At 39.2% G+C, this 24,969-nt stretch overlaps 1 protein-coding gene across 1 annotated transcript in view; it reads left to right on the top strand.

Moving 5' to 3' along the window:
- Positions 1 to 13: 13 nt before the first annotated feature.
- The window catches only part of LOC125236574 (serine/threonine-protein kinase Tao-like), a 57,015-nt gene continuing 32,059 nt past the window's right edge, over positions 14 to 24,969 (top strand). Inside the window, 14 exon segments of the mRNA XM_048143425.1 lie at positions 14 to 258; positions 620 to 705; positions 3,751 to 3,980; positions 8,198 to 8,315; positions 10,251 to 10,514; positions 11,204 to 11,326; positions 12,503 to 12,743; positions 13,254 to 13,390; positions 14,989 to 15,068; positions 15,968 to 16,118; positions 16,121 to 16,232; positions 17,280 to 17,392; positions 18,062 to 18,232; positions 19,889 to 20,100. Coding sequence (XP_047999382.1) covers positions 3,757 to 3,980; positions 8,198 to 8,315; positions 10,251 to 10,514; positions 11,204 to 11,326; positions 12,503 to 12,743; positions 13,254 to 13,390; positions 14,989 to 15,068; positions 15,968 to 16,118; positions 16,121 to 16,232; positions 17,280 to 17,392; positions 18,062 to 18,232; positions 19,889 to 20,100 — 1,946 coding nt within the window. The 5' untranslated portion in view covers positions 14 to 258; positions 620 to 705; positions 3,751 to 3,756.

Below are 24,969 nucleotides of genomic sequence, written 5' to 3'. Positions count from 1 at the left end.
TATAGCGATCATTGGTAGAGGGCGCTATAAATTTTATTTCAGAAAGTTGAAGTTGAGTTGAACGGGAAAGTTGTAAATAATTTTCACAAAATATCGACGAAGCGCCTGAATTTCAAGCGTAAGATAAATAAAAAGTGACTCAATGATTACAAAGTGAATCCAGAGAGTAATGGAAAACCATAAACAGAGTGCCATATGAAACAAAAAACTATCATTGCGCACGATACCCCAACGCCATTTTGAGGCGAAATTTTCTAAGTAAGTGCCAAGTATTTCGCAATAATACTAATTTTCACCCTCTCCAGGAGGGTGCAACTGATAATTATCGATAAAAGTGAGTGTGAAAGGCGTCCACGGGGGCGTAAGTTTGTGATCAAGTGCAGTGACGGGTGACGAAGGTCCGAAATTTGTGGATACGCCGAGGTGGGTTGCGGCGCCGTTCTTAAGGTTCACATAATTAAATTACGGGTGTTTCGTAGTTAGCATATGCGAGAGTGCGGGATCGAGTGTAGGCGGCAGTGAGGAGCAATGCGGCAAATGTTTTTGTTGGGGGTGGGGTTCGTATAGTAGACTCGGCGTGGCTGGTTGGTGTTATCGCTGCCGTTTCCTACTGTTGCAGATAGCGGCAGCTCGGAGGATGGCCCGGGGCGGTGGGAGTGCCCTAATTAACTGACGGACGCTGCCGGCTCTCAGCTGGCGCGAGCAGTATGTGCTTTCCTTATTACTTAGTTTTAATCAGACCATAATATGCCTACATTGTACCACACTAACACCACTGATTCTGGAGTTATTTACGTAAGATATAAATTTCTATTTGACAAATTATTTTTTTTACTATATAAAGTACATATTCCAAATATGTTAAAATAGTTATATATATTTCATATAATCAAATATTAAGATTAGTGTTGATTATATATCTCATTTTGATTAATCACCTTGAAAATGACAGTCAAGACTATCAAAAAAAAGGTTCTTTTTCCATCTCACATAGTACACATTGCAAGCAAGTATTCAGTTACTGATTGTTGTTCAGTATCACAGAAGTGGTAATAGGTACAGAAGAAATGATATCACATGAAATATAAATAATTTTATCATCCCGAAAATCAACATGTATCCATTACTGTAAATGTTTGCAAACAATCCATTAAAACACATAATGAGACAAATTGCACTTATCATGGGACTTAGTGATCAAGGAATAATGATCAATTACAGAATAATTGGAATTCAAGGTTGGTCTAATGATGTATAATTATAGAGCAATTGTTATGTGTGCTCTGGTTTCAAGAAACATCTTATATGAGAGCAATTCCCATTAAGTTTGTACATTTAGATCACGTCTCCTATTTTGATAAAAATTGGTAGGCTGATAGAGTCCATGATGCTGAGCAAGATCCACTAGGTTTCCCAAAATGTCCTATGTAGTTTGTATGAAACCTTCCTTTTTTGTTACCAGATTTCTATACATTTTCGGTAACAAAAAAGGAAAGTTTCACACAATCAACCTAGGACATTTTGGGAAACCTAGTGGATCTTGCTCAGTATCATTGACTCTATCAGCCTACCAATTTTTATCCAAATCGGAGACGTGATCCAAATGTACAAACTTAACGGGAATTGCTGATGAAATACTTAATAGATTAGTGTAAACATATTTTTGCACTACTTTAGATTTTGATTGTGTTATTTAAATGTATTTTCCCTGTTTCATTGACTATTCTAGCTCTGGTAAAGTGTAATAAAATCATATTATTTCTTTTTTTCAAACAAAGGGTTGGGTAACATTTATTGTCATTGACATTTCAGACCAATCCTTTTTAAACAAAAATAACTATGTCAAAAGTGAAACCACTATCTTAGCTTATAATAAACTCTATCTATATGATGTACAAATAAACATAAATTTTCATCTCATTGGGTTTCAAAATGTATAATGGAACTCAATTGCAATAGAGTTTGACTTTACCTCTATTAAGGAAAAAATTGTTCATAGTGTCATATAGTGAGGATAGTCTTATTAAAAATGTATACATTTGAAGATTTAATATAGTATCATAATAGATAATTTCTAATTTGAACTATTGCAATCCTAAAATTGCTTGTTGATGCATGTATATCACTTTACCTACCAGTATGAAAAACACTTTAGTTTTCTCCCATATTCACTTCATAATATGTAATTGTTTACTGTTACGGCCTGGACACAACATTGGTCTTTAGTGACAGCGGGGAGCAGCAGCCATATGTTGGAATGAAACACAACAATGGGACCTTTCATTCACACCTATGACAGCCACTCACTCACTCATTATAGACCAATCTCAACATATTTATAGAAAACCGCACAACAACACAGCAGCAGTCGCACAGTTCACTTACTAGTTGCAGTCCTTCTTTATCATCCCTTAAGTATAGAAAATATTCATTCATTTACATCCCATGATACAACAAAGAAATATATCAATAAAATAACTTGGCTGATGTTAATAGCTGTACATACTATTAGCAAGTAATGTCATTAACATCATAGTCACCATACCATACACCATTCTGAGACCACATGTGACTGCTACAAATTCATGCATCTAAGCTAAACTAGTGAATCACTGGCAGAATTAACAAATAGCTAAATAAGTAGCTATTATAGTTTCCTTTTGTGTAGATCTGAAGATATCTGCCAGTGTTTATAAAATAGATCCATTTCTATGTCGTTGCATTTGAATATGATACTATAAAGTCTCACCAATATAAAACTATGTGGCATTTGAATTTTCAGTGTTGAAATGTCACAATCTCACAATTAATGTAAAATTTCTATGTAAATATTGTCCAAAATGGTAAAGTCAAATGTAAAAATGTGGGTGTATGCATATGCAATCACCCAAAATATGCCCCATGGCTCTTGATTCACCAACATAAGGGCAATGTGACATATTTTTGGGCAACTTGTATGCAGACATATTTTTGCTGTTGACTATACTCCCTCACTTAGAACTACTATTCATATTGCTATTTATTAGATGATTCAACCACTATGCGATCAATTCATCATCATTTTTACTTTTTGCATTTCTCATCAGAACCTAATAAAAATCATTAAAATTAAGGTTCATCTTCTAATGACTAATGTGGTTTTTGTAGAGTCAACTATGGTAACAGATGGTTGTTGGTTGAGGAAAGCGGCCTCAGCTAGATATGTATGCATAAACATGTACAGATTCAAAAGAGTCTGCTGATATTGTAAGGGAATACATAAAATGGCTACTTGCAATAACACAGAGGTATACCTACTAACAAATTAAAGTAGTATTGTTCTCCCCTTGAAGCAAAAACATTTTGTTCTACTGTACATACTATGTTAAGAAAAAACGCTTTTTTCTGAATAAGTATAGATAATTTATCTAAATATTCTAAATTCTCAAAACTAGTTACTTATGAAAAAAAAAATCACAGGATTTTCTTGATTCAGAGTCAGTTTTTGCACCAAAGGGTACTTCCTATTCCTAATACTATTAAATGACCGTAGCTCTGTAGATAGTAACCAACATGGCAACACTTTATACAAAGAGACAAAGGCATACACCATAATATATTTAACTTATTGCAATTAGTGACTTTTCTCATGCATAGAAAAATGGAGTTGGTAATTTTCTGCATAACTACAGTCAAATGTAACTATCCAGTACACTAGTAGAGTTATAAACTGTAAAACCAGAGCTATCACCTGACTAAATACAATTTCAGATAAAGATGCCACGTCCTGGCAGCCTCAAGGACCCGGACATTGCCGAGTTGTTCAGCAAACATGACCCGGAGAAGATCTTTGAGGATCTCCGGGAGATCGGCCATGGATCTTTTGGGGCGGTGTATTATGCTCGCTGCAATCTCACAAAGGAGATTGTGGCTATCAAGAAAATGTCATACCTGGGAAAACAGAGCGAAGAGAAATGGCAGGACATCTTGAAAGAGATAAAGTAAGAACAGATTTTTTTGGTCACTAAATATTATTGTAATATGTATAAAGATTATTATTATCTAACTCAGTATACTGCTGGGTGCTTAGCCGAATGGCACAAACGCTCACGAAACGAAATGCTAGTAGATATCTATCTTTATCGCTCTTGCGTATTGGCGCGACAGAGCCAGACTACCTTTCGCGGCGTATCGTTTTCGTTTCGCGTCGGAGAAATGCCATTCGGCTACGGGGCCTGAACTGACACGCATTCACAACACAAGTTGATGTAGTGGTATATGGTGGTGGTTGATGTGGTGGTGGTTGTGGTGTGGTGGTGGTGGTGGTGGTGGCGGTCCCGGGTTCGAATCCCGGTATGGGCATTTATTTGTGTGATGAACACAGATATTTGTTCCTGAGTCATGGATGTTTTCTATGTATATAAGTATTTATATATTATATATATCGTTGTCTGAGTACCCACAACACAAGCCTTGTTGAGCTTACCGTGGGCCTCAGTCAATCTGTGTAAGAATGTCCTATAATATTTATTTATTTTATTTATTTATTTATTTTTGTCTACAATTGACAAGCTTGCTCCATGAAAAATAATCTGTGAACTCTCTATCCTGATAGCTTTTAGTTCTGTACATGCAATGTTTATTAGAACTTTAGAACATTTCTGCGACGCGAAACGAAAACGAAACGCCGCGAAAGGTAGTCAGGCTCTGTCCCGCCAATACGCAAGAGCGATAGAGATAGATATCTACGAGCATTTCGTTTCGTGAGCGTTTGTGCCATTCGGCTACGTAGGTACCCTGATCACATAAAAATAGTATGACATTGAGTGAGCAATCAATTTGTCTAAACTTTTTTTTAATGCTGCGGTCGCGTTTGCCATTCCTTAACCCTTAATAGGGCAGGGGGCATGCATTTACCACCATAGTTTAGACTTTATTTGACAGAATTCAAATTTGACTAAGTTCCGAAATTCTTCTGCCCTATTAAGGGTTAGAAAACTGAAACTTAGCTCATTAACATTGATTGGTTTAATATGACTTAAACTGGTGGTTAACCTGTTTTATAGTTTTATGTCACCACATGTGCTATATGCATACCATTATTCCAGGAATTGCTTCACATCGCAATATGATCTAAAAATTGTCCTTTTGTGTTTCCTGTATACAATGCGGATTGCAAAACTCCTACTTTATTTATTAGATATTAATAAAAATTTAAATTTTACTTTTTTAAGAAATGAATGGGTTTCCTTCGGTATTGACTTCATCAATTGATTCATAATAATCATAATAGTACATTTTGTATTAAGGGCGGAAAGTCAAAATCCTTCAGCCGCCCGTGATATACACAATGTTTTTCATCACACTCGCAATGTAATAACCAAATTTTAAACTAAATGTATTGAAATACCTACGCTGACATTTCGAACATTCGTCCGCCACCTTGTAATTTTTGACATTTCGTGGAACGCCCCACCCAGATATTCACTTTACCGCCTTAGGGCGGTAAAATAGCTCATTACGTATCAGTATGCAGGCATGTAATAACACCGTTTACGAGCGAGTGTGATGAAAAATAATATTATCAGCACGTGTTAGAAGAATTAGAGGTCTATAAATGTATTTAGCTACGACAATACGAATATATTCACGTCCATACTTTCGTTTACGCCATTTGTACTGTCCTTTCACATAAAATATTATTAACCCTTTGACCGCCAAGGGCGCCCATAAGCATGCACGAATAGCTATGACCGGCGCCATAACGTGAACATAAACAATTCTAGAAGCAAATAGAACATTATAATTAATATCTGGGCAATTCTGTTTCGTATCCTTGACATGTGTCGCCATCTAGTTCAAAAATGAATAGTACCTACATCGAGCGAAAGAATTCTCAGCCTTAACAACACAACTACTCCACACGAGATGGCGCGCATTTCGCCACAAAAACTCAAATAGTGTATTTTCTATTCGTTTTAGCCTTGACCTGTGTCGCCATCTAGTGTTTGCAATAAATAGTACTTACATCGACCGAAAGAATTCTGTCTTAACAGTACAACTACTGCACACTAGGGTGGAGCGAAAAAACACTTTTCTGGAATTAGCAAACCTAATAGTTATCAATCAATGCCCCTTAGTCTATGAAGCCTTTGTGCAAATTTTCAGCTTTTTAAATCAACATCTTCTGCCTCCGCATTAGGTTTGAAATTTTGAAAATCTCATACAAACCTGAAAATTCAACTTTTAGATAAAAAATGTTTTTCGGCAGTATTATGTTCAGTATACATTATTGATACATATTATTACAAGAAACTACCAAAAATTGCGAAAATAGCGTTAAAAATCGCCAATTTTCAGTATTTTAGCGGCTATTTTGGCGAATGTACTGAAACTAGACAAACTTTGGCGATTCTTGACGCTAGTTTCGCAACTTTTTGTAGTTTCTCATAATGATATGTATCAATAACATATACTAAACATAATACTGCCGAAATTTTTTTTTTATCTGAAAGTTGAATTTTTAGGTTTGTATGAGATTTTCAAAATTTCAACCCTAATGCGGAGGCAGAAGATGTTGATTTAAAAAGCTGAAAATTTGCACAAAGGCTTCATAGACTACGGGGCATTGATTGATAACTATTAGGTTTGATAATTCCAGAAAACTGTTTTTTCGCTCCACCCTACTGCACACGAGATGGCGCGCGAAGAAAAACGCATGAAAACTCGAAAATTCGCGTAACAAATTTCTGCGAAATCGTTAGAGCGGTTTCCGAAATCGTCAGTGTAAATAAATATATATATAAATAAATAAATAAATAAATAAATATACAAGAATTGCTCGTTTAAAAGTATAAGATTAACTTAACTTTCTAAGCTTTGATTTTAAATACATAGATGTTTAGGCAGTTCACCAATAAGGTCTTAAGGTCACTAATACCGTCATATATATAATATAATGTAAGTCACTCACTTTCGTTACGAAAAAAACACGGAGAAACTAAAAAGCAAAAAATAATAAACCTTTGAATTCAGATTTCTTATCGTATTGCAATAATCTAAACATCCAAATTATAAACAAATCAATTATTTTTGCAGTCGGTACCAGACCTGTTCGTCGCCTTGCTATTGCCTGTTTGCCCCACCCAACCATACGCAGGCTGGCACCGACTCCAAAAATAATTGATTTGTTTATAATTTGGATGTTTAGATTATTGCAATACGATAAGAAATCTGTATTCAAAGGTTTATTATTTTTTGCTTTTTAGTTTCTCCGTGTTTTGTAACGCGCTTATTTTTGAAGGCGGTTTTATTTTTTGTTAAAAAAGTTTATTTATTTGTTGATTTTTAGTGGTTCCTATTGATATTATATGTATCAGTCCGAATACATGTACACTAGTGAAAGAATTATCCTTTAACTCCTAACCATTGAGGAGTTGACCTTCCATCATCAGCTCAGCCACATAAAAATTATTACCATCAGGCGTAAATACTGGTTTACCTTTGAAAAATACACTGAAAACATTACATGTGCCTATAACATTTGAAGAGTTCCCTCGATTTCTCCAGGATCCCATCATCAGACCCTGACTTGGTGCCAATGGGACCATCTCGGGGTTATACCCGTTCGATCAAAAAAAAAATTTTGAAAATCGGTCCACAATTCTCGGAGATATCGAGGAACATACATACAAAAAAATAAAAAAAAATAAAAAAACATTCAGTCGAATTGAGAACCTCCTCCTTTTTTGAAGTCGGTTAATAAATAGGAACCGACCATTACGGTCGAATACGGGCTTTGCTCAACTAAAAAGGAAGAGCTTCGCTCCAATCTGCTCAACTATACTGATTTTATATGAGTATGTGAACCACGACGCTTGGGCCTATGGTCATCTCATATCAATATCATAAAATTCATAAAAACAATTTTAAATAAGTACTTATTTTGTAGCTGAGATGTGGACAAACCGTCAAAAATTGCATGTACTTGAATAAATCGATCGACCCAGGTCAGTGACCTGGGTGGCCGAGAGCGTAGGCCTAGGCACATTTTCTTTGTATATTGACTATATCGAGTTAGATATTTTAATTCTCTAAGAGCATAAAGGACGAAAGCCATATTGTCCATTATGCCCTTTAAGTTTAAGTTATGGGGTAGTCGAAACACATTTTTTTTCGGTTTTTTTACTGCAAAATTAAAGAAAGAATGAATTTTCAGGTTCTTAAAACAATTGGAACACCCGAACACCATAGAATACAAGGGGTGCTACAAACGGGAGCACACGGCGTGGCTGGTGATGGAATACTGTGTTGGCTCGGCCTCCGATATTATTGAAGTAAGTTCCTTCAACCTTCGGCTTTCTATCGACGCCATCTGGAGATTGCACGAGTCAACGAAACTTATATATTTTTGCGTACGGGAATTATTTTTCTCTGAATGAAGACAATACAAATACTCTTTATTGCACACCTCGATAAACTACAACAATCCATACTAATATTATAAATGGGAAAGTGTGTGTGTCTGTTTGTTTGTCCGTCTTTCACGGCAAAACGGAGCGACGAATTGACGTGATTTTTTAGGTGGAGATAGTTGAAGGGATGGAGAGTGACATAGGCTACTTTTTGTCTCTTTCTAACGCGAGCGAAGCCGCGGGCAAAAGCTAGTACAAAATAAAGAAGCAACACAAACAAAGGTAAACAACAGGCGGTCTTATCGATAACAAGCGATTTCTTCCAGACAACCTTAACATGACATGTAAGGGACGGGCCACACCTAAGAGACGCATGTCCTGAGGTGCGGAACGGACGTCCGCGCCACGCCGCCTGAATGTACCTGTACGCCACCTGGGGCGCGTCTTACGTCCTTCCTATACAAAATGTACTGAGGAGACGTTTTTTGAATTACATTCAGGCGGCGTGGCGGAGACGTCCGTTGCGCGCCCCGAGACACGCGACGCTTTAGTGGGAACGCTACCTAAGAGCTTTAGCGATTTCAGTGTTTTCGGTATTACTAACACAAGTATTCCCATTGGTAATGTAAATTCGCATTTGAAGAAGCCCCCAAATAAATAAACCTAACTTCGTATAAAATGATTCTAAGGAAATGTATTCGACGACGATAGATTTATTGTATTGTTTATTTACAAATTAAAAAAAATCGTACTCTCTCTCTAGATACAAATGTAATGTTCGTAAACAGCCTACAACCATCACAATCAACTTGTCACCAGAATGTATTGCTCTCCAGACAAGGATGACTAGGCAAACAAAACAGTAAAGTTATACCTACATGCACTATCAGAACATTGTCATGACGTGTTATTTAAATATTGAATTCACACTCATTCACAAAATAGCGCCCGAGATTCAAGATAACTGGTTGTTGTCGTTTTTCATGGCATGACGCATGCGAGTCCTTAGCAATTACGCTAAATGCTATCAGTCATCGTATAATAAAATATATCCCAAACGCATGACCTCACGATTTCTCGAGAAATCGATAATTTATTACAATTTAAACATGCAGTCATGAGCTTTCGAGTACTTATTTATATAGAAATATGTTATCGCTGAAAATAGGCGTGATTATGACCGATATCGATTATCAAGTTGCGCTGTATCTCGGACTGTGCATTTGACTTCCGCAAGTGGCCACCTGAACGCGCGGTTTTATGCGATAGACGTAACGGCCCAGCCACGACATTGGTCTAAACGCGACAGCGGTGAGCGGCAGCCATACGTGCAAATGAAAAGTCCCATCGCTGTGTCTCGCTCCAATGTATGCCGCCGCTCACCGCTGTCGCGCTTAGACCAATGTCGTGGCTGAGCCGTAAGCGTTGAACGCGTGCGTGCGATCACATAATGTTGAAAAATGACAGTGGCGTTCACTTCGTAAACCATATACGAGCATTAGATTGTCTGATTCTAATGTGTCATAACCTAAAGCGACTTAGCATCTCCATGAAAGTATGTTTTCTAGAGTTGATTGATTGGAGAGAACTGCCTAGGACTAAAAGCACTAATAAATATAATAATGAAATTAGAAATTATTTAATAAAGTTTTAAGTAATTTAGTAAAGGGAATGTACAAGTTTCTAATGGGGTGGCAACGCGCATGTGACACTGATTGAGTTGCAGGCGTCCATGGGTTGCGGTGGCTGCTTTACATCAGGCGGGCCGTAAGCTTGTTTGCCACCGACGTAGTATTAAAAAAAGGAACACTATAAAATCAATTTGATTTCATTCCTAATTTCTCATTCTTTTCCCAGGTTCATAAACGTCCCTTACGTGAAGAAGAAATCGCAGCAATATGCGAAGGCGTCGTCTGCGGGCTGTCCTATTTGCACAGTCTCGGCCGTATCCACCGCGACATCAAGGCTGGCAACATTCTGCTCACAGAAAACGGGACGGTCAAACTGGCTGACTTTGGCAGTGCGAGCATCAAGTGCCCGGCGAACAGTTTTGTGGGAACGCCGTATTGGATGGCCCCTGAGGTCATATTGGCCATGGACGAAGGGCAGTATGATGGAAAGGTGAGTTAGATATCAAGGCTGGCAACATTCTGCTCACAGAAAACGGGTCGGTCAAACTGGCTGACTTCGGCAGTGCGAGCATCAAGTGCCCGGCGAACAGTTTTGTGGGAGCGCCGTATTGGATGGCCCCAGAGGTCATATTGGCCATGGACGAGAAGCAGTATGATGGAAAGGTGAGTTAGATATCAAGGCTGGCAACATTCTGCTCACAGAGAACGGGACGGTCAAACTGGCCGACTTCGGCAGTGCGAGCATCAAGTGCCCGGTGAATAGTTTGGACACCATACTGGATGGCCCCTGAAGTCATATGAGGGACAGTATGATGGAAAGGTGAATAAGATATCAAGGCTGGCAACATTCTGCTTACAGAGAACGGGACTGTCAAGTGGGCTGGTTTGGCAGTTCAAGCATCAATGTGCCCATCAAATATGTTGCGGGGACTCCATACTGGATAGCACCGAATATTAGCGATGGATGTGGTTGGATACCACGACTGGCAGTATGATGGGAAGGCTTGCTATATTTTAGAGCTTCACCAACTCACAGGCCGACTGATGTCCTGTTAGTCATTTACCTATCTGTGATTGTTTACGTTTAAATCGCTCAGTGCAGGAAAAAGACGTAGGGAATTTTTTTCACCAAAAAGAAGTTTTTTGCGTATAAGAATTACATTCGTTATATTTTTACAGGTGGACGTTTGGTCGCTAGGCATTACGTGTATTGAGTTAGCGGAGCGCAAGCCCCCCTACTTTAACATGAACGCTATGTCTGCACTCTACCACATCGCGCAGAACGACTCTCCTACATTACAGGTATGGAATAAGTTTATCTATTAACTGCCCATCCATTGCCGAAGACGCGAATCCGCGTCACGATACCTATATGTTAATTGTAATGCGGATGCGGACGTTGGCAATGGATGGGTTCAGTATATCAGCCGCAACAACAGAATTTTAATTGGTCGCCATTGAAACCTAGAAACATTCATAAGTATTAATAAATTCAACAAAAATATATATATCAATAAGTAAAACATTCTGGAGACCTTTATTCTTTGAATCCAAGTTATTAATAAGACTTATTTAATTGACAAACTTTGTTTAGAGTTCTACATGTATTCTTGTTTTGATTTCACCATAAATTATAGTTTGTTAATACAACCTTGAACCCAACTTTATAGTAGAATTACAAGGACATGTTCTGTCTTCAGTAATACTGGTAATACTTATCACTTTATTGGCAAGTATGAATAATAATTGTAATTAATCAAGAGGAAAACCGCAACTGACTGTTGAAATCTTTTGTTACCAATAACAGCACGTGTTTTTCTGATTAACAAGGAAATTTTGTTAGCAATTCTAATTCTCACCATTTGAATATTTTTGACAAAAAAAGTCGTTGACGTCTAACTCTCAAAACTCAAAAGTAGGTGAATTAGTTTGGAAAGTAGGGGTAATACCAAAATGAAACGTTTTTGTCATCGAAAACTATACTAAGTTTAGTAAAGTAGTAGTATTTATACAGTGCACTCCACAACCACGTACGTACAGCGATATTCGTTAGTGAGCATTTCTTTTTTTTTCGCCACTTTAATGAAAGGTGATATTTTTGAAAAAAAAAAATGCTATTTCTACTCAAAATCACTAGCTTTTTCAATCCTAGTAGTTAAAAAAAATGTCCCATACGTTTTTTTCTTATTTTGTACATGTTATGTGGGGTAACAAAAGAGGAAAGTAACAAAAATGTATGGAAATTCTGAGACACTTTTTGTTTCCCAGTGAGATTGAAAGTACTCGTGATTCTGAGTACAATTGACCTAAAATTCCATCAAAAGATCAAAATAAAAATAATGGCAAAAAAAAAGATATGCTCTATCAAGTACAGGATTATCTCGCAACTTAAATAAAATATGGAACCCTAAAAAGGACCACCTCCCCTACTTCATGGCTTTCTTGGCAAACCTTACCATATCTAATTAATTTCAACAGGCTCCAGAATGGTCGGACACATTTCGATACTTCGTCGAAGCGTGCCTCCAAAAGAACCCTCAAGACCGACCGTCATCCATGAAGTTACTCCAACACCCTCACATCACGAGGCACAGATCATCTAACGCATTGGTTGACCTTATCCAGAGGACAAAGGCCGCTGTACGCGATCTGGACAACTTGAACTATAGGAAGATGAAGAAGATATTGATGGTGGATGGTGATAATGAAAGTGCTATAGGTGAGTCCACTTTTCAGTAAATAAATAATTATTATAAGATTGACTTCTTACACAGATTGACTGAGTTCCACGGTAAGCTTAAGAAGGTTTGTGTGTGTGTAGTAAAATGTTTAAAAACGTCATCAAACCCCAGGTCAAACATCATGTGATAAACATATGGAAAATTAAGTTTAACACAACTAAACAAATGCAAACCTTTTATTACTTAAACATTAATGGTGATTGGTGAGTCTTTGAATGACACAGCGAATCTTATAGATAGATAGATAGAATACTCTTTATTGGCACACCTCAGCAAAAGATACAGTGGAGACAAAACAAATGATTATAAATAGATTATAATTTGTGTTAAGTGTCTAGAAAACTAGCAAATTTAATTGTGACCATAGTAAGAAACCAAATTTCCTCAAATTCGAGCTGTTTATCGAATTGGTGAAGAGGAACACCAATTATTTTAACTTAGCGAAAGCTACCGTAAAAACTGTTTTCTAAATAGTTATATCACTGCAGGTGACAGCGAAGAAACTGCCGAAGAGCGATCAGGCGGCGACAGTTCCAAGTCCAACTCAGCCACGTCTGAACACAGCGCTGCGGGCGCCTCCAGTCAATCCTCGTCGTCCGGCAGTCTTCGCCGACGACCCCGACCGGTGAGTGTCTTTATAAAAACTCATCATCATCCTCCATGCGTTATCCCGGCATTTGCCACGGCTCATGGGAGCCTGGGGTCCGCTTTGACAACTAATCCCAAGATTTGGCGTAGGCACTAGTTTTTACGAAAGCGACTGCCATCTGACCTTCCAACCCGAAGGTAAACTAGACCTTATCGGAACTAGTCCGGTTTCCTCTCGATGTTTTCCTTCACCGAAAAGCGACTGGCAAATATCAAAACATTTCGCACATAAAAACCGAAAAACTCATTGGTGCGAGCAGGGGTTCGAACCCGCGACCTCCGGAATGAAAGTCGCACGTCCTTACCGCTAGGCTACCAACGCTTCTTTATAAAAACTATCCTCCACCTTATTGAAGAGGTACGGTCTACAGATGAACAAGGCTTGTTCATGCTTGAAGCAACCATCTCTACTAAATATCAATGCCAGTCTTAAATAGCGCTCCAAATGTATTGATTTGCAGCCCCCCTACCACGCGCCGTTTGTGTCTAATCCATAGCCTAAGAGTATTACAGCAGCTATTTCAAAAAGGAATGCACATTCAGTTCAACAAATCAGTCAAATCAACTATAGCTTATGCGGAAAAGGGAAGAGAGGATTCACAGATTTACTTCATATCCCACGACTATTCTCTTTCCGTTCAGTCTTTATAGACTTGAATTGTTGAGAAAAACGAAAACAGTAACGATCTAAATACTAAACACTTATAGATAGACATGTATAAACTTGTAACTTGAATCTCCGCGTGTCACACTCGACCGCTTTCGCCTTTAGTTATTCACTGTACAAGTTCTAACACGCATTTTTATATTAATTCCAGTGAGTTCTCGTATACTCGTACTAGTATAACTAAAAACTCAATTTACTGTGCGTGTTAATGACCAATATTACAAATGAAACTGCGGTTTAACCATCCACTCAATTGAGGAACTGAACAATAATATTTATCGAAATTCTGTTTCATATAAGGATAAACTTCAAGTGTTTTATATAATTCAGTTCATTATTGACGCTTCGCGAGAGTTGGCGGCTATTTTGTTGTGTTTAATAATAATTTATGTTTAGTGCCGGTTTACAACAAAATAATTGAACTGTTGTGAAATGCAAAGTTTCAAAGAGCAGTGGAGACAAGATACAGAAAGTGATTCGATGCTACGACCAAAATGATTAAGTCGTCATCATTTTCTTATATTGATGTCAGTACTCAGTTTAGTATTTGAATTTGTTGTCTTTGTTATGAACATGATTGCAAACCAAAAAATAAATTAGACACCAATTTACTCTTGTAATATTTGTGGACATAGTACTCATCAGAACTCATAGTACTCGTACCTAAAGAACGTCGTACGATGAAATGTCGATGAAATCTACTAACCCAGGAAAAAATAATTTGCAAATTACTCCACGCACAAAATCAAGGCTCTGAAATTATGATATTGAAGAAGTTAAAGCTACGAATTTGATTAACATATTTAGTACGCGTAGTATAAGTTATGGATAGCCAACCTCCGGTTGGAGATGGCACTGGAAGAAGAGGTATCAGTATATATAAAATTAATCGTATAACATTGTTACAGCAAATCAACGCAAACCACCATAACCAGCAACAGCCGCAGTACCAGCATCTCAACCACCAGCACTCGTCCCATTCGACGAGGTAAGGACCGTTACGCACTTATTCACTGTTTTGCAACATTTCATTACGAATTTGATGACTCACTGCTACTTATATTAATTTTGTAAGGCAGTTCCTGTTCGTTGTCAAAATTATGCCGTTGGGAACTTACGGTGATAGTACCATGTTTTGAAAATGTGACTACGACATGTGAGTCCACACAGAGTGCTCGCGGCAAATGTCCGACGTAGCCGTGCCGAGACAGGTCGTTCGACCGAGGAAAACTCGGCCGAGGCACGTCTAGATTAGCTGTGTGCCGCGCTAAGGCGATGCCCCGTGACTTGCCTCGTTCGATATAGATCCATGATTCCAATTTAATGACAAGTTGTAATTGAAAGAAATGATCTAACCCACGAATCTGTCAATATATTGAAACGGTATCAAAAAGAGAACTATTCAATTATAATTCGAAGTAAGAAAATGACCTTTTCTCCATTGACATGTTCTATTTACTTTGATAAATTTATAAGTAGCAGAGGGGTCCTTAAGTTTACTTATTGCTTGTAGTATTTGTAGATATATGCACCATTTATGTGCTTAATTCTTCGCTCGCATGCATGTTTCTGTAGCACAGTATGTATAATTTTAGCACAATTTTATCTATTACGATATTTTCTTAGTTCCATACCAAAAACGTATACAAGAAACCCTTATGGTGTCTCTTTAAACTTCACGCAAGTAGCATCGTTTATCATATTTGAGTATATGTATATTTAAATTAAATTAGTCTTCCAGTTAGATTCTGGTTGTAAATAGCGAGCAAGTAGGCGCTTGATCATCCCGCACCCGCTTTCTCACCCAGCGCACCTCCCGCACTAGATCGCCACCTTCCCTTTCAGACGCAAGCGCTGGTTTAACTCATGTTGCTGTTTCCTACGCAGAGAGAGCGAGAGCCCTCTGCCGCCGCCCAACGACGACTACGTTAACAGAGACGCGTTACGCGAGTTCGCGAACCGAGACTCCTTGTGCGACGACTACGGGGATGATTACGCGAACAGGGAGGCCATTCGCGAGGCGCAGCGCGAGCGCGAGCGGAGCGGGAGCGGCAGGCGGAGTACCGAGAGTACGTGAACGCGCCCTCCACCTGGTCCTCGCAGCAGGACGGCGACGACAACAGGAACACGCAGCGTCGGCAGGCCAATAGAGGTACGTGCAGAATATAAGACTTTACGCAGTCAATTGAAACCTATATGATGCTGATCTGCCTCTAGTTAAGAGTCAAAATAGTTTCATTAGAAAAAATTGCAATAAAATATTTTTTCTGGTTTGTATACTGTCTAACAAGACAGACGGATTGATGAAAAAGCTGTACAGTAGTAAGAAACAGCAAAAACATTCTATACCTACTTCTAGGTAGCAATATGGTTTTTTTTTTCGGTATATGATAGTATTATTTATGACGGCCAGATTAAAATGTAACGCTGCGTATGTCTACATTCGTGTACTACATATAAATGCTTATGTGCGCAGGTACCTTTTTATTATAATGTTTAATGTTGTGGTTTACACAGTGTGCGACACGCCAAAAGCACATATTGTGTGATGTCATAAGTTTCCTCATCGAAATAAATATCATTTACATTTGTTGTGTTTTCAATGTTGATGTAAAACTCACATTTTCCTAAAACTGATTTACTCATGATCACATCGTGTTTGATGCACACTTTTTCCCGTGTTTACAAATTATGTGTTTAATTCATAATTTGTATAAATTTCTCGATTTGCATACCTATTGTCTCGCCTATATACGTAAATACGTAGAAGTAACAATAGAAATCACTGGTTAAAGGCAGGCAGTCTATAGCGCTCTGTACATATGTATGGACTTGCGCGAGCGAACGCAAGCTGTGCTCTGTCTATCGTCAGATGTGTCTACTCAGAGATTGATTTATAAGAACTGGTATAATTCTTTAAGAAAACTATAACCAGTATTTTTGAATAAATGTAACCGTATTTTTTTGGGCTCGGTAAAAAATATTGAGTTAGGAACGTCTCAAAATAAGACAGTTTCCTACTTTTACTGACAAAATTCTTGTAAGCTTCACTATTAAAACTTGTTGACAAACCACGGTGTCAGTTACATCGCTAAATCCGGCGTCGAATTGACCAATCGGATATAATAAAGAAGTTGTTTATACTATTGTTTGTTTACTCGCGTATACCGTCAATAACGAGTTATGTCATACGTTGCAGTCAGCAACAACGTGTCGGCCACGCTGTCGCTCGTGTCGGAGCACGGCGCTAACAACTTCGCCACGATACGCACCACCAGCATCGTCACCAAGCAGCAGAAGGAACACAATCAGGTAACAACATCTACATGGTTAATATTTTCGCCTCTGTACACAATTAATATATTCTCTGTACTTTATATACCTGAGCTGGGTGGACAGCGTTAAGAAGGTGTAACATAAGGGACCCTTCAGGGTACAGCGCCTATTATTACAACTGCACGAAGACCGTGCGGATTGGAGAGCTTTCGTGCGAAAAATAACGACCTCATGTGGTCGCGACACTCAGCCATGAGGAACCAAGGATGGAAAGATTTTTTTTACCTAATTTGTTTTGTACTATAAGTGTTTGACTACTACTACTACTCTATATGTGCGTTTAGACTCCGGACTGGGATACAATCGCTAAAATACCCTCCCAAGTCCAGGGTGTCCTGCAACATGGTGTAATAGAAGTGGACCCTACAGTTCATTCAAAATTGCTTACATCACTTTTTCTGTAAACATTAAATTAGTGCTTTCAATATTTCAAAGTGGTCTAACGATTAGACTAATGATTTACAATTTTGAGACATCTAGTGCCAGTTTCAGGGTTTTCAAACCCCTACCTGAATATGTGAATTTCATACAACAGCAGTCGGTGGAGAAGGTCCTGTCCTTGACGCTTTAATTGTTTAATTAAATGCTCTTTCCCAGTACCTTTTACCTTGAAATTTTATAATCTGAAGTGTTTATTTGCTTTAGGAGATGCACGAACAAATGTCGGGCTACAAGCGAATGCGGCGCGAGCACCAGGCGGCATTGCTAAAGCTAGAAGAACGCTGCAAAGCCGACGTAGACGCGCACAAGGCACAGCTCGACCGCGAGTATGACGCACTGCTACAGCAACTTAGCCGAGACCTCGAGAGGCTGCAGGTAGGCTCAGAGCGTTGACCACTCTCTGTACCAGTACAGCCGGCAACAGGCTTCCAGGGACGCTGTAGGACGACACCATGCGCAGATGGACTTGTAGGGCCACAAGCGAATGCGGCGCGAGCACCAGGCGGCGCTAGTACCACGCGCTGCTACAACAGCTTAGCCGAGACCTCGAGAGGCTGCAGGTAGGCTCAGAGCGTTGACCACTCTCTGTACCAGTACAGCCGGCAACAGGCTTCCAGGGACGCTGTAGGACGACACCATGCGCAGATGGACTTGTAGGGCCACAAGCGAATGCGGCGCGAGCACCAGGCGGCGCTAGTACCACGCGCTGCTACAACAGCTTAGCCGAGACCTCGAGAGGCTGCAGGTAGGCTCAGAGCGTTGACCACTCTCTGTACTAGTACAGCCGGCAACAGGCTTCCAGGGACGCTGTAGGACGACACCAGGCGCAGATGGACTTGTAGGGCCACAAGCGAATGCGGCGCGAGCACCAGGCGGCGCTAGTACCACGCGCTGCTACAACAGCTTAGCCGAGACCTCGAGAGGCTGCAGGTAGGCTCAGAGCGTTGACCACTCTCTGTACTAGTACAGCCGGCAACAGGCTTCCAGGGACGCTGTAGGACGACACCATGCGCAGATGGACTTGTAGGGCCACAAGCGAATGCGGCGCGAGCACCAGGCGGCGCTAGTACCACGCGCTGCTACAACAGCTTAGCCGAGACCTCGAGAGGCTGCAGGTAGGCTCAGAGCGTTGACCACTCTCTGTACTAGTACAGCCGGCAACAGGCTTCCAGGGACGCTGTAGGACGACACCATGCGCAGATGGACTTGTAGGGCCACAAGCGAATGCGGCGCGAGCACCAGGCGGCGCTAGTACCACGCGCTGCTAAAACAGCTTAGCCGAGACCTCGAGAGGCTGCAGGTAGGCTCAGAGCGTTGACCACTCTCTGTACTAGTACAGCCGGCAACAGGCTTCCAGGGACGCTGTAGGACGACACCAGGCGCAGATGGACTTGTAGGGCCACAAGCGAATGCGGCGCGAGCACCAGGCGGCGCTAGAACGACGCGCTGTTACAACAGCTTAGCCGAGACCTCGAGAGGCTGCAGGTGGGTGGACATTCTAAATAGTTCGCTGCATCTGAAATTATTATTTATTTCTTATCTAAATCACCTGCCTAAAATGCGGACTGCGCAGCTCAATGCCGCTCGGAACAGACCGCTATGGTAATTTTATTTAAAAAAACCCTATAAAACTTTTTTGGTGATCCCTGATCTAATCTAAACTATGAACTTGTACACTCCTTTTTGCTGTGTACATAACACAGCAAAAGGGAATGTACAAGTTTCTAATGGGGTGGCAACGCGCATGTGATACTGTTTGAGTTGCAGGCGTCCATAGGCTACGGTGACCGCTTTACATCAGGCGGGCCGTATGCTTGTTTGCAACCGACGTAGTATTAAAAAAAAATATAAATGCATTAAATGTACATGTCATGAAATGTATATCAAATCAAGCTGCATTAGTTCCTACTTGAGACTCCATAGTTGAACCCCCGTAAGTGTATTTAACGTTTTGATTTAGTAATACGATAAAGTCCACCAGTCTGCTCTATAATCAAAGAGCTCAATATTAAACATTCTTTTATATTACAGACAAAACACCTTCAAGAACTCGAGCGCAAAACAAAGCAGAACGCCGTAGCAGAGAAGAAGCTAGTAAAAGACATTACGGCGCGGCAAGAACAAGATCGGAAGGCGTTCGAAACGCAGCGCAAGCGAGAATACAAGGCGAATAAGGAGCGGTGGAAAAAGGAGCTCAGTATGGACGATGCTACTCCTAAGAGGCAGAGGGATGCCACGTTACAGTAAGTACACCATATGTGGTCTGGTAAACCAATTAGTTTGTAAAAAAAGCCAGGTATTTAGTCGTAAAGTGAGAAGCTAGTGAAAGACATTACGGCGCGGCAAGAACAAGATCGGAAGGCGTTCGAAGCGCAGCACAAGCGAGAATATAAGGCGAATAAGGAGCGGTGGAAAAGGAGCTCAGTATGGACGATGCTACGCCTAAGAGGCAGAGAGATGCCACGTTACAGTAAGTACACCATACATAGTCTTGTAAAGCAATTAGTTTGTAGATAAAGCCAGGTATAGAGTTGTGCAACAGCAATATGAAAGACGTTCGCGGTAGAGCGCAAGACCGGAAAAGGAGCTTAGTATGGTCAGCAATTCGTAACTAGAAAAATATCTGTTCTGGCTCTGTCGCGCCAATATGCAAGAGCGATAGAAATAGATATCTACTAGCGTTTCGTTTCGTAAGCGTTTGTGCCGTTCGGCTACGCACACAGATCTCCTAAAAATAAGCTGTCTTTGGTAGCCCTTCATTAATTTCTCATTCTCGATATGGATTTTAAGACATCTTCTATGTTGTTTGATTCTTTTTTTTTAATGTTGAAATATTATTAAGCTTCTGTACCGTTATTTGAAGCCTATTTAATATATTGAGAGACAGCGATACTGTTTGTAGATGCGTAGCGATTCACAGCAGGTACCTACAGCTGAACACCTGTAAACAACTTGCAACTCCAGTTTTACGATTCAGGTTTCCCCTTCCCCCAGGCGACCCGTGCCGTAGGGACGGCAACGATGTTTCATCATTGGCGTTCTGTTTGTCGGAACGTTCGGTTCACTACAAAAAATTCTTAGAATTCTTTAATTCTTGGAATTTTTTGTAAGTTTAATCAAAAATATCGTTTTAGAAAACGGTTTTACCGTTCGTTTACTATTATAAATTAAATGTTTTAGAAGCTGAGCACCTGATCGATTCACTTTGAGCGCAGCGTGTCGCGTAAGTAAGCGATTTTTTATTTCTTTTTCAGTTATTTTTTTCAGTGAATCGATTCGTCTTAAGCACGGAACAGGTCAAGAAAGTAAAAATTGAAAAATGATCTCCTTGTCCTCTTTGAGACTAAAACAGTCCTAATTAAAGTCGTAATTGACGCGATTAGTGTTTGTTTTGCCTTGCGGCCGAAGATGAGCTTGTGCTGTGACCTGATAATTTCCGTGCGTGCCCATTGTGGTAGGTACTGTGCTGCGGGATAAAATTCCTTTACAATCTCTTTAAATAGATCGATATTCTGTAACGGAATTCAGAAATAGATCAAAAGTCGAAAGTTAAAGCCTATAGCTGCCGGACTTGGCAAGGGCGTCAATAAATATTTATTGACTTTATTATTATTTATTTATTGATTCTAAGTATCATGTTGGCTTTTATATCCGATCCCTGTGTGCCTTAAAATCGACTTTCCGCTCTAAAGAAAGGTAATTAGCGTCTTTGGGGAACATGTATGTGTAATCCGAAAAATGTTCCGTAAATAAATATGGGCAATTTTAAATGCACAGTACGGTATCGTCAGGGATACCTCTGAAAAAAGTAGTTTGGTAATGTTCTTATGCCTTAATCAAATCTAAGCCGCTTGCCAGTGGAGAAACTCAGGTATGTGGAGAGTTGTATTAATTACCAAATATAAGTTCCGGTTAAAGATAATTGAGAAAATCCGCATACGAGAGAGTCACTCTTTAATCCTTAACTATAATAATAGTGTTTAATAACGCAAGGCGAGCGTATTTGATTAATTTGATTACTTGGCTGCGTAAGCAGAGTAAAAGGGTACATCATTGCACTAGCTTACTAAAAACTTCTTACCTGCGCAAGGTGTGAAGAAATTTACAACCAGTATGTTTTTATTTTGTGTATAGTCCGCTTAAGGATATTAAAGGCTAGTATAATAATTATTATTATGTGGAAGCAGGCATTAGTGGAAAAAATATCAAGTGTTAAGACGGTGTAAAAGCACTAGTCTAACACAGTAGGCAGTGACCCTGTCTGCAGAGCCTATTGTTCTGGGTTCGAATCCCAGTATGGGAATATGTTTGTGTGATGCACACAAATAGCGGGACGTAGTTGAACGAAAGAGAGCCATCCTCTGAAAATAGCCTTTGAATGGCTTTTCCCTTTTTACGTTGAGATTATATTCAAATAATTATGTTTATATGAATTGGATCTTTTTCCTTTTACTACGTCCATTTTTTCCCGAGTTACGGTTGTGTTATTATGTATTTAAGTATACATATGTCTATAATAATAGTAATATGTCGCCTTGCTACCATAGTACAAGCCTTCCTCAGTTTTTGGCAAAATAGATTCCCCAATGTCTATTTATTTTGGTACCGATAATAAATTTCCCGCTTATTAAGGCTTATGAGTATTACTATTTATCTAGATAAAAACCAGCCGTCTGCGCAAGACGTGCATCTTCCCATTTTCATATTTCCCACCTGCGCAAGGCGTGTGAATAATATGATTGTTAAGACAGCTGAAAATTTTGCAGTCTGCGCAAGGCTTGCAATTTTCGTGACTCAATTTTCTGCCTGCGCAAGGCGATTAAACATTTTATTTAGCCTGCTGAAAACCTGCCGCCTTCGCAAGGCGCGTGTTTACATATCCTGCGTCACAAGCAGATCAAGCAGAGGTGGTATAATAGGTATAATACAATTAGCATGGTTCTAAAGCGGTTTTTGTCGGCCTACGCAAGGCGTTTTGAAACTTACGTGTGATGGAGGAAACAACACAATATGATAACGCCTCCTAAGCTTAGTACCAAGTGCTTACTTTGTTAATTACAAAGTCATTTTGACAGGGGTTATATATTTCTACTGCGGAATCACTTCCCAGTAATCATTAAATAGTCTCGAGAAGACTTGTCAAAGCGGACCCCAGGCCTTCACAGACCGGGGCCAATGCCGGGATAACGCAAGGAGGATGATTATGAGTCTGGTGAAGACTAAAAAGATTATCACAGTTATTGCTGGCGACTTGATAAACGTGGTTTCTTTTTTTGTGGAAACTTTTTCCACTATATATTTATCTACTACATATTTTATCTTTGTCCTTAACGACGTTTGAAACACCTAGCTCACGCTGACGCGGAGTGAGTTGATACGATAATATTCAAAATTAACCACGGTTTTATCAGCCTACTTATTTAGGTTTTAAATTGGGATTTGAGGTCATTTAATCATTTAAGTAAACCTGTTGATAGTGTTGATACATATCAAGGCCGCAGTATTCTTTGGTTCAGGATATTAACCGTTTCCCAAACATCTTAAATGGGTTATTTATCTATTATTTTAATCAAATAGTTATCTAGCCCGCTGGCTGCTCCGGCGCCACATGAGGCCAATAATCTAAAGATCAGATTGCTTTGGACTGTTTTAGGTCATTAATTTGTTCAGTTAAGCCCACGTGGGCTGAACACATTTTAAGGAATTGGCTATGTGGATGAAATAGCAAACATTTTTGCATAGTTTTTCGCTATGTAAGAATGCAGTTGTGATATGTTATTACATATTTTGAGGCTCCAGGAACGACCTGAACCAATGTTACAAAGAACCATTACATTAAAATGTGTTCACGTCCTCATAAAGTAGCACGGGGTGACTCGTCTACTCATTATTTAGTCCGAATGAAACAATACGTATTTAAATTATGAGTTTTAGGTTAAGATTACCGCCATAACACGTTTTTAGAAATAAAAGAGGGGAAAAGGACACCTACGTAAGAAGTGATGAAATGTACGGGTTAATAAACCCAACTACAAACTTAAAACGCTGTCATATATCAGCTTTTAATCTGTTTTTTAAATAAAGTAACCTCTATGGTTAATAAATATATCACATTCATGGGGTATTCGGAAAACTATTTCTCATACCTAATCATTGTTTTTGGTAACAATATTTTGCAAGATAAGTACTTGATGTGGTTTCAAAATGATTTTAATACTCATATAAAGATGGACCGTCAAAACAATTTTAAAGCTATGCCGAATAAGCCCATGACCCATGGGGTTTGATGAGTGTCTCAAAATTTTGTTTGGACCTTAGATCTCGGAACTACAGATCTAGGTACCTTAACCTCAATATCATATTCTTCATTACAAAACCAGAAGGCTACGTCATGCCATATAATGGAATGATTATATATCTTTGTGCTTCCAACGAAAATCACGGGTCTTACCCGCATACATACGTATCCTTAAGGAGAAAAATATTTGATTGTAACATCTTGCGCTTTCATAAGCCTGGTTACCCAAAACAAAAAGGCATTTATATACGAAGAAAATTCTATCATCAGCATTGGCATAACATGTGTACAAATTACAAATAAAACGCTTCGCACATGTGCGTCTAGCCGCCTAGGCGTTGCTAGCCTATGCCAATCCTTGGCTTAACAGAAAGTACATACATATTGGGTAAATAACTAACAAAAAATATTAGGGAACTGGGAGAGAACTCTCCAGACAAAAAGTCTAAGGTTAAGTTGTAGCCTGTTAACCAAGGCAATTAAAAGTTGAACTGTTGTAGTACCACTACTACCAATTGCACAGGAGGTACTTTGTTTAGGACTGTATTCATACATGGATTCAATGACCTTAATACGTATACTCATAATGTATAACGAATGACTAAGTTATACTTATACAAACCCTCAATAGTCTTGTTACTTGATATACTTACACTTCCTTCCTGGATGATAGATTCGTTTACCAAAAGAGTATCTTATGCTTAGGAGATTTCAATGATGAAAAATTCACAAGTGTGCTTATCCTCGATATATGATAATAAGACTTTTTAGAATGATTACATTATTTTTTTAGCACTTACCAAACGTGCCCAGA

This window comes from Leguminivora glycinivorella, chromosome 19 (genome assembly GCF_023078275.1).
Source record: "Leguminivora glycinivorella isolate SPB_JAAS2020 chromosome 19, LegGlyc_1.1, whole genome shotgun sequence".
Classification (NCBI taxonomy): Eukaryota; Metazoa; Arthropoda; class Insecta; order Lepidoptera; family Tortricidae; genus Leguminivora; species Leguminivora glycinivorella.
The sequence above is the reverse complement of the archived record's forward strand: the minus strand, read 5'-3'. Positions and strand labels throughout refer to the sequence as shown.